This window comes from Rhineura floridana, chromosome 3, assembly GCF_030035675.1.
Source record: "Rhineura floridana isolate rRhiFlo1 chromosome 3, rRhiFlo1.hap2, whole genome shotgun sequence".
In the NCBI taxonomy this organism is placed as follows: Eukaryota; Metazoa; Chordata; class Lepidosauria; order Squamata; family Rhineuridae; genus Rhineura; species Rhineura floridana.
Genome location: NC_084482.1, coordinates 188,116,978 through 188,132,114, shown reverse-complemented (window position 1 = coordinate 188,132,114; position 15,137 = coordinate 188,116,978). Strand labels below are relative to the sequence as shown.

General features: G+C 44.8%; 1 protein-coding gene and 1 pseudogene across 1 annotated transcript in view; both read left to right on the top strand.

Moving 5' to 3' along the window:
- The first annotated feature begins 482 nt into the window (after positions 1–482).
- The window catches only part of SLC25A20 (solute carrier family 25 member 20), a 29,847-nt gene continuing 15,192 nt past the window's right edge, over positions 483–15,137 (top strand). The window contains exons 1-3 of the mRNA XM_061618802.1: positions 483–749; positions 7,205–7,297; positions 9,210–9,337. Of these exons, the coding sequence (XP_061474786.1) occupies positions 633–749; positions 7,205–7,297; positions 9,210–9,337 (338 nt within the window). The 5' untranslated portion in view covers positions 483–632. The remainder of the gene's footprint in view (positions 750–7,204; positions 7,298–9,209; positions 9,338–15,137) is intronic.
- On the top strand, positions 1,451–1,569 carry LOC133382543 (5S ribosomal RNA; annotated as a pseudogene).

The following is a 15,137-nucleotide window of genomic DNA, read 5'->3' as shown; positions in this document are numbered from 1 at the left end:
CTGAAGCTGAGAGACAGTGGCTTACGTCAACCCTCCCTGCAATGTAGTCCAATGTTATTACCTTCATGTTGTGGTGTACGTTTGTGTAGGGAGTGGGAGGAGAAAGGTTAGGGCTGAGGCCTAGCGACTTGAGAGAATCCAACACCAGCAACCTCTATAATACAGTTTATGTATTCTTACCACTCCAATGCTGCAGTTCTGAACTCTAATGCTTAGGGAGTAAGGAAGAATTATTGAACTCAGTTCGGGTTTTTTCTCTGAATGAACATACTTAGATTTCTGCTACGTGGCTCCAGTCCTATGCATGCCTACTAAACTCTATGGTATTTCCTTCGGGAAAACATGTATGGAATTAAAGGGAAGAAGGGATCAATGGAAGTTCAAAATAGTCAACAAGCCGTCAGGGAGTGTTGCTACTCTAACCTTTTGCTAGCTCTATGGTTAGCGCATGCCGCCAGCGACAGAAGCAGGAACAGTTGTGACCTCTCTAGGCGTACCGCAGGCCTCTCTCTCGCCCTACTCTGAAGTCCAGACTGGTTGGGGAGGGAAAAGAAGGGTAAAGGTCGCTGAAAGTGGCTTAGTGGGAGGCAGGCAGGCAGGACAGGACGGGCGATCTCGCCTCCGGAGCAGCCATGGCGGAGAAGCCGAAGCCCTCCCAGGCACCCATCAGTCCCCTGAAGAACTTCTTCGCGGGTGGCTTCGGGGGCGTCTGTTTGGTCTTCGTGGGGCACCCGTTGGACACCATCAAGGTGAGGGGGAGGGAAAGAGATCTGGGGACTACAAGCCCCGATGTGCACCGCGCGGGTCTGGCAGGGGAGGGAGAGCAACAGGAAGGAAGAGAGAGAAGTTTCAGTGAACTACCAACTGGGCATGCACCGCGCGGAGAGGCCTCCCCCACAAAATGAATGGCATTTCTCGGCGAGCTTCGAATTGAGCGGGCTCTAAAGAATTACAGCCCCCGTCGTGCATCGCGTGTAGAAAGACCCGAATCCGGGTTACATGCGTCGCAAATCCCGGCGTGCTCTGCGAGAAAGAGTGGTCTTAAAGGAATTTCGAACGCCCGGATCTTCTGCATTTCCCGTAGCGCCCCGCTTTGATAAAGTGCACATTGCAGAGCGTTCCCAGGCAGATCTCACCCGACTCGCTTTCTAGCGAAGCAGAATTTATTTATTTATTACATCTTATACTACCAAGTCCTCTGTGCTGTTTACAAAACTCATAAATGTAATTACTGACATACAAAGTACAATAAAATATTGAGCAGTATCGACAGCTTGAGGTGCTGTTGCTGATGAATGACATTTTCTAAAGTTAATTGTCAGAAGAGGGATGGAATGGCTCTAGTGTTGGGCATTGTACTGGAAATGTTTGCGTGGCTGTACTCTTTGGGGAGTGGACATGTGAAGACTCCCAAGAGTGCAAGCTTAATTGCACACGTGTAGGGCCTTGCCTCTATGGCCATACTACCCTGAACACGACCAATCTCGTCTGATTTCGGAAGCTAACCAGGGTCAAGCCTGGTTAGTACTTGGATGGGAGACTGCCTGGGAATACTTGGTGCCATAGGCTTAGAGGAAGGTAATGATAAACGACCTCTGAATACCTCTTACCATGAAAACCCTATGAATACATTCAAAAAGATTATGCTAATTATGGTTAGGGCAGGTTGCAACAGTGTGAAAACCTGAGTCATAAAAATAAAACTGCAACCAATAATGAACTGCCTTCAAGTCTATCCCAATTTATAGCGACCCTATGAATAGGGTTTTTCATGGTAAGCAGTATTCAGAGGCAGTTTACCATTGCCTCCCTCTGAGGCTAGACCTCCCCAGCTGGCTAAGGCCTGCTCAGCTTGCCACAGCTGCACAAGCCAGCCCCTTCTTTGTCCGCAACTGCCAATTGGTGGACAACTGGGCTCCTTGGGACTATGCAGCTTGCCCGCAGCTGCACAGGTGGCAGGGCACGTAACCCCTGAGCCGCTCACTGTGGGGGTGATCTTTAGCTGGCCCTTTACACCCAGGAGACACGAGCAGGGATTTGAACTCACAGACTCTGGACTCTCAGCCAGGCTCTTCTCCTCACTGTGCTATACCAGCTCTTGCAAAATGTAAGTGGTAAGAACTCTGCCCTGTATTCATAGTTCACATTCCCAGCTAACTTTTCCCTTATTCTGGCTGCTTTTGGACATTTTTATTTATTATTAAATTTCTATGCTGTCCTTTCTAAAGAAGCTCAGGGCAGCAAATATCAAAATGTTTAAACATTAAAATTTAAAATAAAAACATATTTAAAGCCATCTAAAACATTTAAAAGCAATCACGCACCCTCACAGTTGCCAGTTTCAAACTTACCATGGTCAGGACCTTTCAGTCAAACAATATTTACTTGGGAGCAAGTCTTACTGAATTGAAGAGGTCCTCTTGAGTGGAACTGGTTCAGAGGAGGGCAACAAGGATGGTCCGGGGACTAGAAACAAAGCCCTATGAGGAGAGACTGAAAGAACTGGGCATGTTTAGCCTGGAGAAGAGGAGTGAGGGGAGATAACACTCTTCAAGTACAGTACATGAAAGGTTGCGACACAGAGGCCAGGATCTCTTCTTGATCGTCCCACAGTGCAGGACACGGAATAATGGGCTCAAGTTACAGGAAGCCAGATTTCAACTAAACATTAGGAAAAACTTCCTAACTGTTAGACTGGTACGATAATGGAACCAATTACCTCCTAGAGAGTTGGTGTCCGCTCCAGCACCTGAGGCATTAAAGAGACAGCTGGACAGCCACCTGTCAGGTATGCTTTAAGTTAGATTCTTGCATTGAGCAGGGGGGTGGACTTCCAATTCTATTATTAGGCCCTTCCAATTCTATTATTCTATGAGTAGATGTGACATGAGTTGCACTGTTAATCATGTCACTGTAAATTGGCAACAACAGCAAAAGTTATGATGCATATGGAAGATACTTGAGCTAGAATTTCAGTGAATATCCTCAGGGATAAATTCCAGAACCACAGAGTAGCCACAGATAATACGTCACTTTAGGCCTTCATTATCTGGACTTGGCAAATAAGATGAAACAGAGGTTACTGTGATGAGGTACTGAAGACAGAAAGCAGTCTCCATGGTTTTTATGCCTCAAGCCCTTCATGGCTTTATAAGGAGGTCCTGACAAATCAAGGGGTCCCAATTAATCAGTGCTTTATCATTTCTTTTCCTTTGGGTCCAGTGCCTGCTGGACATTTCCTGTCCATGTCTACATATTTAAGGATCTTTTGTGGCTTATTGGAGCACCACAGCAACATTTTGCATGGCTCAACATGACATTGCCCTGGAGATCTCTAACCATGTAGCCTGTGTTCATAGGGCTTGTGGTGAAATTGCTTTGGGTCACAGGATCTTTCTGCTTGTTTTTCGTCATTCTTCAAACCATGGAGAGAGAACAAGATAAACCTGCTGTCTGAAATGTGGTCATTGGTTATACTGTGACCTGATTTGAGAGGAGCTGTGTTAGTTGAAGTGAAGAGATGCTAATCTTAATAAAGATATTTGCTGCCAGTTAATTTGCAGGTCTGTGTGAATTCTGCACTAGAGAAGAATTTGGTACTGGGTACAGAATTCAGCATTCTAAGAATTTCAGTGCTCTGTCTGTCTGTCTGTCTTTAAAGCACGATTTTAACCCTTATGGCTGTGAAGCTAGGGCTTGAAAGTATGTGACTAATGCTTGCTGAGATCACAAATGCTGGGGGAGGAGGGCTGAGTGGCATAGTAGTTTGTGTTGGATGAAAACTGGGGAGACCCAGGTTCAAATCTTCACTCAGCCATGAAGTTCACTAGATGACAACTAGCCACTCTCCTGCAGTCCTCCCTACTTCACCCAGTTATTGTGAAGATATAGGAGGGGCAGGGAAGAGCCGTGCGTATAGCTTAGAGGTTCATGGAGGAAATAAATGTAAGGAGTGAATAAAATTAATAAGTAGGATTTCCATAGCTCCATAGCTCATTGTCCTTCCTCATGACCTGTGTAAACTCAGCAGATATATGCACATTGGTGCTTTTTTGTTTTACTTAGAAAGTCAGCTTTTTCTTAAGAATTTGAGCTAACTTTGCAGCATTTTTTAAAATTTATTTGCAGAATCACACAACCTTCCCTTCTACGAGTGTTGCCAATTTATAATGATTTGTTCCTCCATAATTTTGCAACCTGGATGAAACTCCTTTAATCCTGTTTTTAAAAGCTCCCAATTTTCAGCATATCTTTTGCTCTAATCAGAAATGTTGGAAGTCCTTGCCTCCTATGAGACCAAGGACAATGATCTTTGCCCTTGTATGATCCTGCTTGTTAATCATTAGACCAAGAGATTCTAGTGTTCTGTTTTACAAAGGGCAGATATTAAAAGGAGTATGGAGGACTTGTCTTTTGTATATTGGCTTAGTCACATATATAACAGCAAATTGTTTTTAGAAGAATGTGATCGTGTACAGCAGAGCTCCCACAAACTGAACAGTTACACTTTGCTCTAGCTGAGGCCAAATCAATAGTATCAGCGCATAGGAAGCTGCCTTATACTGAATCAGATCATTGGTAGCAGTTCTCCAGGGATTCAGGAAGGAGTCTTTCTCCAGCCCTACCTGGAGATACCGGGGATTAAACCTGGGACTTTTTGCATGCAAAGAATGTGCTGCATCAGTGAGCCATTACCCTTTTGCCAAGTTTACAGATCAGTAGCAGCAATTGAACTTGCCAGACATAACTTCATCGGGGGTATGTCAGATGTCTCTGGGGAGTCCCAATAAGGCTGGCCAATGATACTGGAAAACCTCAGATCATGTTTTCTCAAGTAGATTTTGCTCTGGTGTGTTTATGTCAACTGAGCAATAAAATATTGTCAAAAATAGTCAGACATTTTAATGAACTAATTTCTTTGAGCCGTCCCAAAGAACAGAGAGAATTGTGCTGATTCCAAAAACCTAGACAAGGCAGCCTTGGTGTAAATGTTATATGCTTCCAGGACAACCTTCATAGGGGTCCTCAGTGCTAACCCCACGTCACCTCCATCAGCCCAGGCTGGAGACTGTTGGGCTGTGTGGTGATTCTTGGTACATCAGTGGAAATCCTAGTCTGTCCTAATTATCCAGTGTCAGGTGCAAACACTGAATGCTAACACTCAGCTTGACACGAACCCTCTTTATTGAAAAACATTTATAGACCACTTAATATTTTAAAAATCTCTAAGTGGTGTACAGTCTAAAAGGGCTGTGGAGTTGGAGTCGGAAGCAATTTTGGGTAGAGTCAGAGTCAGTAGAAATGTACTGACTTCGACTCCCGCTTCAAAATAAATTTTGATTGACAAATTTTTTAAAATATAAATTCAAAATGTTAAAGAAGCTTCCCATGAAGTCAGCTGTAGTTGAGCATTTCACCATAACTCAAGATGAAAAACATTTTGTGTGTCAGTGTATGACACAGGACCCAGATGAAGACAAATGCTGTGATGCCAAGATCAGCGCATATTCAGGCAGTGATAAAAATGCTCCTATGAGAGCTTCCAATTTAAAAAGCCATTTACAGCGCTTTCCAGGGCTGTGGAGTTGGAAGCAATTTTGGGTGGAGTCGGAGTCGGACAGTAGAAAAATAGAGGAGTCGGAGTCAGAGTGGAAGGTTTGGTATACCAACCCCATAGCCCTGCAGTCTAAAAACAATAATATATCATTAAAACATGAAAACAAAACAAAAAAACACCAACCTAAGGAGAGCAATGGTAGTTCTATAGAGCGCTGTTCTTCAACATTGCATCCCCAGATGTTCTTGGACTACAGCTCCCATCATCCCCAGCCAGCTTAGCCACTGGTCAAGGGATCACTGGAGTTGTAGTGCAACATCATCTGGGGACCCAAAGTTGAAGAACACTGCTATATAGCACTGTGACCCCTCTTTCCTGGCCGTTAAGCCAGTTCTGATGCTGAACTGAATATCCAGGTAACCACAGTTGAGAGAGATCAACTCCTCTCAGCTTGTCAGTCTAGGTCTCAGTAACACAGAACAGTTAGCCCCTCATCCAGAAATAAATGTACATTAAGTGTAGGGAAACTTTACCCCCCCTTGTTGCTGAACTATAACTCCCATCAGCCCTAGCAAGCATGGCCAATGGCCAGAGATGGTGGAAGTTGAATTCAACATCTGGAGGACCAAAGGTTCCCCACACTTAACCTACACCAGTGTTCTTCTGTTGACCATTGAACCACACTGTCACTGAGTGTTTTTTCCATCAAGTCTGAAAGTGTGGAAATCTGTAGCTAAGAGAAGTTATGTCTTTGCCCAGTCTGGGAACGGATAGCCAAGGCCGTTGTCATGGCAGCATCAAGATAGACTGGGAGAGTTCTAGCAGTTATCTGTGTTGAGCTGTGTCTTCTGTGTAATGTCTTTGAACTGAGAACTTCTCTCCTAGAGGGGGGGATCTTAAAGCCTTAAGCCATATTGTCTTAATAAAAGACTCTTAACCTGATCTAATGCATCTGAGAAGTTTCTTGAGCAACTTAACTCCAACGTAACGTATGCTGTTTCATGCAACAACGCACACACATCAACATCTTCAACTTTAGGTCCCCAGATATTTTATTTATTTGATTTATATCCTGCCCTTTCTCCCAGTAGGAGCCCAAGGCAGATTGTTGGACTACAATTCTAATGATCCCTTGACCAGTGGCTAAGCTGGCTGGGGATGATGGGAGCTGTAGTCCAAGAACATCTGGGGATGCAATGTTGAAGAACAGTGATCTACACAGAACCTTCATCTGCCACCTATTGCTAAGTCTGAGTTTCAGGAGATACTGTCCCAAGGCTCTGGCCCAGCCTTGAAAAAGAGAGGCTATTTCTTTGGTTTATTATTATTATGATAATTAGCCTGAATTCCTGTCAACCACAGGATATAAATTTAATAAATAAATAAATATGCTTCCTAGGCAGTCAAACAGGTGAACAGCTGTCCCACTCCATTTTCATAATGGTCCATTTCCCCAGGTAAGCGGTGGGTTCAGAGAAGAAAAAATGAGCATGTGATGTGTGAGGACAGAAGTGCCTGAGGCAATCAGAGCTGTGAGCAGGTGACTAGGCTTCTCTGTTAGAAATCAATTTCATAATAAAATGGGCACAATAATAAAAGAGAACCTTTATTTCTTGAATTTCCCCCCTCTCTTAATTTGTTTTGCAGGTTAGGATACAGACTCAACCAAAAGCTTTGCCAGGACAGTCTCTATTCTACTCTGGGACGTTTGACTGCTTTAGAAAGACTCTTGTGACAGAGGTATTGTGTCAATTCAGTTGCAGTGCCAATCAGAGATATCACTTGTTCATATAGCTGATCTGAATGAAACTGTGTCACAATGATGTTTCACTCAAGATGGATAACTTCTTGGGTTATCAGTTCAAATAAGTCATGCTTAAGTGTTTCAACATGACAGTCATTTATAGCTAGCTATGAAGGTAAAGGTAGTTGTCCAATTAAGCGTACCTAAGTGTAAAGATGAGACATCTCATACTTTGGGGCTGTTCACACAGAAGTCTGGTTTGCACCTCATACTATGTTTTTTTGTGATATGCTTGAGCCATAGGCAGTCCATTTCCATTTTGAGCCATAGTGAACCTTTGACTCACACACCCTGTCCCTCCCCTTTCCCCGTGTGGCTGAGACAAGGACTTCAGGTGCTTTTGCTTTTGGCAAAACACAGCTTCCCATTTTGTCCAAACTGGGGATCGTGATTTATGCTAACTATGGTTTGTTTAAACAAGTCAGCTTCACAGCCCATGGTTTGAAGTTGGTTTGTTTTGAAATTGATGATAGTAGTGGTAACCCAGGTTCAGCTGAAAGAGGAAGCTATGGTTTACTAAATGCTAAACTAAGAGTTCTTGAACTCTTTCTGGCCACACAGGGTACGGAAGGGGAAGGGCATAAATCTAAGGCTCGCTGCAGCTTGTGCACATCATGATAAATCATGGTTTATGTGATTTGTAGACATGGCCATTAGGTTAAACACATGTGCAATCTGTGCAGTGTACACAGTTGTTTTTCTGTATTCATGTGTTTTTAGGGGCTTTCTGGATGATATTCCAGTATCTTTTTGCTGTTCCTTCACCTTGAAGAACATTGGACGCAATACTGTAACCCTTACATTGCTGCTCTTATTTAACTTTAGTTAAAAAATCTAGTTCTATGCTTTTCCTCTTCCACTATCTGGAGCAAATTTCCCCCCTTTTCCTTTGTTCTCTTTAACAACGGTTGAACATTACATTGCACCAACTGTAACCAGGACCGGCTCCAGGAATGCCGGGGCCCTTGGGCATCAGCTTGCCCTGGGCCCTGGTGTGTGTGTGTGCGCGCACACACACACACACACGCAGCCCCCCACCTACCTGTCTGCTGTCTTTTACCATTGCCCTTAATGAAGATGGCAGCCGCGGTTTCCCTAAGGGGATGACACCTCCGCTGCCATCTTTGTTGATGGCACGCATCGCATGCATCTCTGCCATCAACTAAGATGGCGGCAGGAGCTTCAGTACCTTAGGGAAACTAGGCCGCCATCTTCGTTAAGGGCAATGGTAAAAAACAGCAGACAGGTAGGTGGGGGTGTGTGGGGGGTCGCAGATCACAGAAGGGGAGCGGAGGGGCCCCCTGTAGCTCCAGGGGCTGTCGGGCCAGTGCCCCACCTGGCCGCCCTTTAGAACCGGCCCTGACTGTAACCATAGTTAATGCTAACCAGCTTCCCTTTTAACCATGGTTTGAAAACCTGTTTGAAATCCTTGTTAAGATGGGAATGCCAAGGTCTAGTTAAGGCTGACAAAGGGAGAGGTTGTTTCTGCCAAGGTTTGTTCTTGGCATACTAACTGTGATTGAGTGAAATAAACTGTGATCCCTGGTTCATATATAAAGTGGTTTGTATATCCCAGCGCAAGTGGGGAGGACCAAAGTGTGTGCAATCAGCTCATGCATGATAAACCATGGTCTATGGCTTACTGTGATGTGTGAACAAAGCCCCTGACATGTTTATTAATAATGTAAGGCTGCGGATGAATTAAAATCTCCCTCCTTCTTCACAATAATCTAGCAGCTGTTGGGATTATCTTGAATAAGGTCTGTCTGATATCCAGTGGTGAAACTGCATCACCTGTGAAGAGATGCAGAAAAATCAAGTAATCTGCTGACTTGCTGTGTTTTGCAGGGAGTCCGTGGCTTGTATAAGGGGATGGCGGCTCCAATTGTTGGTGTAACCCCCATGTTTGCTGTGTGTTTCTTTGGATTTGGCTTGGGGAAAAAACTCCAGCAGAGGACCCCTGATGATGTTCTGACGTGAGTGACAGAGATGTTTAGACCTTTTAGGGATATGTTCTTCAGGTTTTCCAGCCTACTGTGAGTTTTAAAATTACGCATTCTGGCACTGCAGCCAAGCTGTGTTATTTTTCCTCCCTGTTATAGATATTTTGAATAAATCTGGCAAGTTTGAAGGCTCCTGGAAGCGTGGGATTCGTTGCACTGGCTAAAAACAGACACTGTGTGGGCTGTTGCTACACAGTTTTCTTTCCAGGCAAAACTTACGTCTGTTTAGGAAGGAGCATGTTTCAGATTAGCATGGGGGGGTGTCTGTTACATAACGGCAGGCTCGTAACACTTTCTCATAATAGTAGGCCTGAGCACGTAAATTGCAATTATATGCCAAGATAAGTGTTCTGCCAAGCCTACACTCAGTGATGTACATAACTCGTTCTTCCCTCTACTTACCCATCTGTTCGGTACACCCTTGGTTCTCCAAATAGCTAAATGCATCTAGATCATGTTGGATTACCAGAATTTTGTGTGAGGCTTCAGTTCTATGCACACACTTACCTAAGAGCAGCCCTATTAAATCAGATATAAGAACATAAGAACCTGTTGGATCAGGCCAGTAGTCCATCTAGTCCAGCATCCTGTTTCCCACAGTGGCCAACCAGATGCCCCTGAGAAGCCCACAAGCAGGAGATGAGGGCAATACCCTTCCCTTGCTGTAGTTCCCCAGTGACTGGCATTCAGAGACATTCTGTCTTGGACCCTGTAGGTAATATGTAGCTATCATGACTAATAGCCATTGAGAACTTTTATCCTCCTTGAGTTTGTCTAATCCAGGGGTGGGGAACCGTTTTGGCCTGCCAGGCCAGCTCTTTATCTCCCCCAACATCCATGGGCCAACTTTGGCAGGTGGGCAGGGCTACCCGCCTCTCAAAGTTAACCCATGGGGATGGAGGGAAGTGTCTGGTTTGCCGGCACATTCCCCAGGAATGTATTGGCAAAGCAGTGCCTGACAGGATTGAACCCTCCATTCACCAGCTGATGAGCGGAATGATTCAATCCTGCTGGCTGCAGGGGTCTGCTTTGCCAGTGCATTCCTCACATAGAATGTGCTCATGAAGCAACACTCAGCAGGATCGAACCCTTTCCATCCGCTGATGTCACCAAGTGGTGTCAGCTGATGGTCAGTTGGGCATAGTTTGGGGGAAATAGCCTCACAGGCCACCTCAGGCTTCCTGGCAGGCCACGATTGACTCATGGGCCAGAGGTCCTCCACCCCCAGTCTAATCCTTTTTTGAAGCCACGTGCATTGGTGATCATCAGCACATCTTCTGGCAGTGATTTCCATAGTTTAATTATATGCTATGTGAAGAAGAACTTCCTTTTGTACGTCCTGAATTTGCATATTACGTAATTGCTCCCTCATTCAAATTATACAATTAATTTCCTGGTAGCTTTTAGCTTAATCTTCAGAAATGGATTACATGTGTGTGGGCATTCTCAGATAATGCATTGGTTTTATTCTTTTCATTTATTTGGCTTCTTACATTTGATTCAATTTCATACAAGAGTCTGCTTCCTGACTCCTAACAGAGCAGAGGGAGCTGTCTCAGTTGATCTACAGGTGAGGACATAAAAGCAAACCAGATTTCAGAGAGCAAGCGAACAGGGAGGGCAAACAGGAGTTTGACAAAGGAGTTCCACAGGGGAGGTCAAGGGGGAGGTCCCTAAAAACAACAACAACAAACCAAACAAATTCCTAATTCTCCAGCGGGACTCTCAAGTTTACCCTGAAGTAGGACAGGACAAAGCACAGGCCACTCCAAAACAAGTAGTTAGAAAGAAACAAAAGGTAGGTATGAACGGGAAGGATTCTCCAGTGGTTGTGACCTGCAAGGTGTGTGCCATGTTTGTTTTCTTGCCTGAGAACAACATGCATACACGTGCAACAAGTGCAAGCTCGTGGCACTGTTGGAAGAAAAGGTGAGAGGCCTGAAACGGCGGGTGGCTACACTGAAGACTACAAGAGAAGATGAAGAGTTCTTAGAATGCTGGAACAACAGCAGCAAAGAGACGTGGAGGTGGAAAAGCAACAGCATGTGGTAGCAGAAGAGGAGACTGCTTTGGAGAGGAATAACAAAGTGGAGGAAACTCCGTGGGAAAGGGTGACAGTTAGGAGCAGAAGAGCTAGAAGACACCCTTCACCAGTGGAGCTATGGAACCGCTTTCAACCACTCGAGGAGGAGACTGGAGGACAGCCTGTGGTGGAATAATTACAGGAGACCCCGTGCTACAACAAGCAAGAGGCTGAAGCTCAATCAAGCAGGGACAATGAAACCATGCCCCACAACAAGAAGAGTACTAGTAGTGGGAGACTCCCTACTGCGAGGGATTGAAACCCAAGTATGCCGAGAAGATCCGTGGACTCGCCAGGTATGCTGTCTACCAGGAGGACGGATTAGAGATGTGACGGAAAGGTTGCCATCACTCATCAAGCCCACCGACAGGTATCCCTTTCTCCTCATCCATGTGGGAACAAATGATACTGCCAAACAGAGCTATGAAGAAATCACATCAGACTTTGAAGCTCTGGGAAGGAAACTCAAGGACTTTGGGGCCCAGATAGTTTTTTCATCCATCCTTCCAGTACTTAGGAGTAGAAAGGGAAAGAAAAATACTCTGTGTGAATGAATGGCTACGAAGGTGGTGCAGACGTGAAAGATTTAGATTCTGGGACCATGGGCTACGGTTCCTGGAAGATGGACTGCTGGCAAGTGATGGGTTGCATCTCACAAGGACTGGGAAGAATGTGTTTGGCCACGGCATGGAGAAGTTAATCAGGAGGGCTTTAAACTGAAGCCTAAAGGGGAGGGAGACGTAAACTTGGTGGTAACGACTGATGAAGGCTTATGCACAGTAGCGGGACCAGAGAGATCAGCTCTAATAGGGTCCAGTAACAGTCCTCAGAAAAATGTAGTAAAGAAGCCAAGCCATAAATCACATGGTCTTTGATGTACTGATGCGCAGAGCATGGGAAACAAGCAGGACGAACTTGAACTCTTAATATAGGAGGGCAATTACGACTTGATAGGTATAACCGAAACTTGGTGGGATGACTCCCATGACTAGAATACAGCAATTGAAGGATATAACTTGTTCAAGAAGAACAGAAGGAATAAAAAGGGAGGTGGAGTCGCGCTATATGTTAAAATATATATATCCCGCACAGAAATACAGGAAAATGAGCTTGGTAGCTCCACAGAGAGTATCTGGATTAAAATTAATGGGGCAAGTAATAAAAGGAATGTGGTGCTTGGAGTCTATTACCGACCACCCAATCAAGGAGATGAGAATGTAACTTTTGAAATCCAAATTGCCAATGTTTCGAGGAGGCATGATGTAGTAGTAATGGGGGATTTCAATTATCCCGATATCTGTTGGGAGACAAATTCTGCCAAACATGGCCCCTCCAAGAAATTTATGACTTGTGTTGGAGATAACCTTTCCCTACAGAAAGTGGAGGAAGCTACCAGAGGATCAGCTATCCTGGACTTGATTCTGACCAATAGAGATGATTTGGTGGATGAAGTGGCAGTTACGGGAACTCTGGGGGAAAGTGAATACTTGAATTCTTGATTTTAACAGAAGCAAAAGCTGAGAGTAGCCATATGCGCACCCTGGACTTCAGGAAAGCTGATTTTAATAAACTCAGAACAATTGTAAGTATGATTCCATGGCAAGCCACCCTAATGAGAAAAGGAGTCCAAGATGGGTGGGAGTTTCTAAAAAAGGAAATTCTAAAAGCGCAATTGCAAGCAATTCCAATAAGGAAAAAAGGGGGGAAACAACAGAAGAAGCCAATGTGGCTTCACAAAAAGCTTAGAGATTACCTGAAAACAAAACATACAGGAAGTGGAAAGAAGGCCAGGCCACAAAGGAAGAGTACAGGCAGGTATCACGGAATTGCCGGGATGGTGTCAGGAAGGCTAAAGCTGAGAATGAGCTGAGGCTAGCGAGGAATGCTAAAAGCAGCAAAAAAGCTTTCTTCAGGTACATCCATAGTAAAAGACAGAGAAAAGAAATGGTGGCACAGCTACTCAATGAGGATGGCAAAATGATAACAGATGACAAGGAAAAGGCAGAAGTCCTCAATTCCTACTTTGGCTCAGTCTTCTCCCAAAAAAGGATGTGGGACCCTCCTGGGAAACATGAAGTAGAAGGGGCAGGATTGGAGCTTGAGATTGGTAGACAAATGGTCAAGGAATACCTAATCACTTTGAACGAGTTCAAATCTCTAGGGCCTGATAAACTGCATCCTAGAGTATTGAAGGAACTCGCTGAAGAACTCTCCAAACCGCTGTCTATTATCTTTGCGAAATCATGGAGGACCGGTGAAGTGCCGGATGACTGGAGGAGAGCCAATGTTGTCCCTATCTTCAAAAAGGGCAAGAAGGAGGAACCGGGGAACTACAGACCAGTCACCCTTACATCAATCCCTGGAAAAATTCTGGAGCAGATTATAAAGCAGTCAATCTGTAAGCACCTTGAAAGCAATGCGTGATTACTAGGAGCCAACATGGATTTATGAAGAACACATCTTGCCAAACTAATCTTATCTCATGTTTTGATCGGGTAACCTCCTTTGTAGACTGTGGGAATATGTGGACATAATATATCTCGACTTCAGCAAAGCTTTTGACAAAGTGCCCCATGATATTCTGATTAGCAAGTTACCTAAATGTGGGCTGGATGAAACAACTATCAGATGGATCCACAGTTGGTTCTAGAATCTTACTCAAACTGCTTATCAATGGTTCCTTCTCAGACTGGGCGGAAGTAGCGAGTGGGATACCACAGGCCTCGGTCCTGGGCCCAGCGCTCTTCAACATTTTTGTTAATGACTTGGATGAGGAGGTAAAGAACATGCTTATCAAATCTGCAGATGATACAAAATTGGGGGGCACAGCTAATACCATGGAAGACAGAAACAAAATTCAAAGGGACCTTGATAGGCTGGAGCATTGGTCTGAAAACAACAGAATGAAATTCAACAGGGATACATGCAAAGTTCTACACTTAGGAAAAAGAAACCAAATGCACAGTTACAAGATGGGGGATACTTGGCTCAGCAGTACGACATGTGAGAAGGATCTTGGAATTGTCGTTGATCACAAGCTGAATATGAGCCAACAGTGTGCTGTGGCTGCAAAAAAGGCAAATGCTATATTAGGCTGCATTAACAGAAGTATAGTTTCCAAATCGCTCGAAGTACTAGTTCCCCTCTATTTTCAGCACTGGTTAGGCCTCATCTTGAATACTGCGTCCAGTTCTGGTCTCTGCACTTCAGGAAAGATGCAGACAAACTGGAACGGGTTCAGAGGAGGGCAGCAAAGATGATCAGGGGACTGGAAACAAAGCCGTATGAGGAGAGACTGAAAGAGCTGGGCATGTTTAGCCTGGAGAAGAGAAGACTGAGAATCATAGAATCATAGAGTTGGAAGGGGCCTTGTAGGCCATCGAGTCCAACCCCCTGCTCACAGCAGGAAATCCACAGCTAGATCATCTCCCGCAGACAGCTGTCCAGCCTCTGCTTGAAGACATCCAGCGAAGGGGATCCCACCACCTCCCTAGGCAGTCGGTTCCATTGCCGAACTGCCCTTACTGTCAAGAAGTTCCTTCTAATGTCCAGTTTGAATCTACGCTCTTGCAACTTAAAACCATTAGACCTAGTCCTACCCTCTGGGGCAGCAGAGAACAAATCTGTATCCTCCTCTATGTGACAGCCCTTGAGGTACTTAAAGAGTGCAATCATGTTACCCCTCAGCCT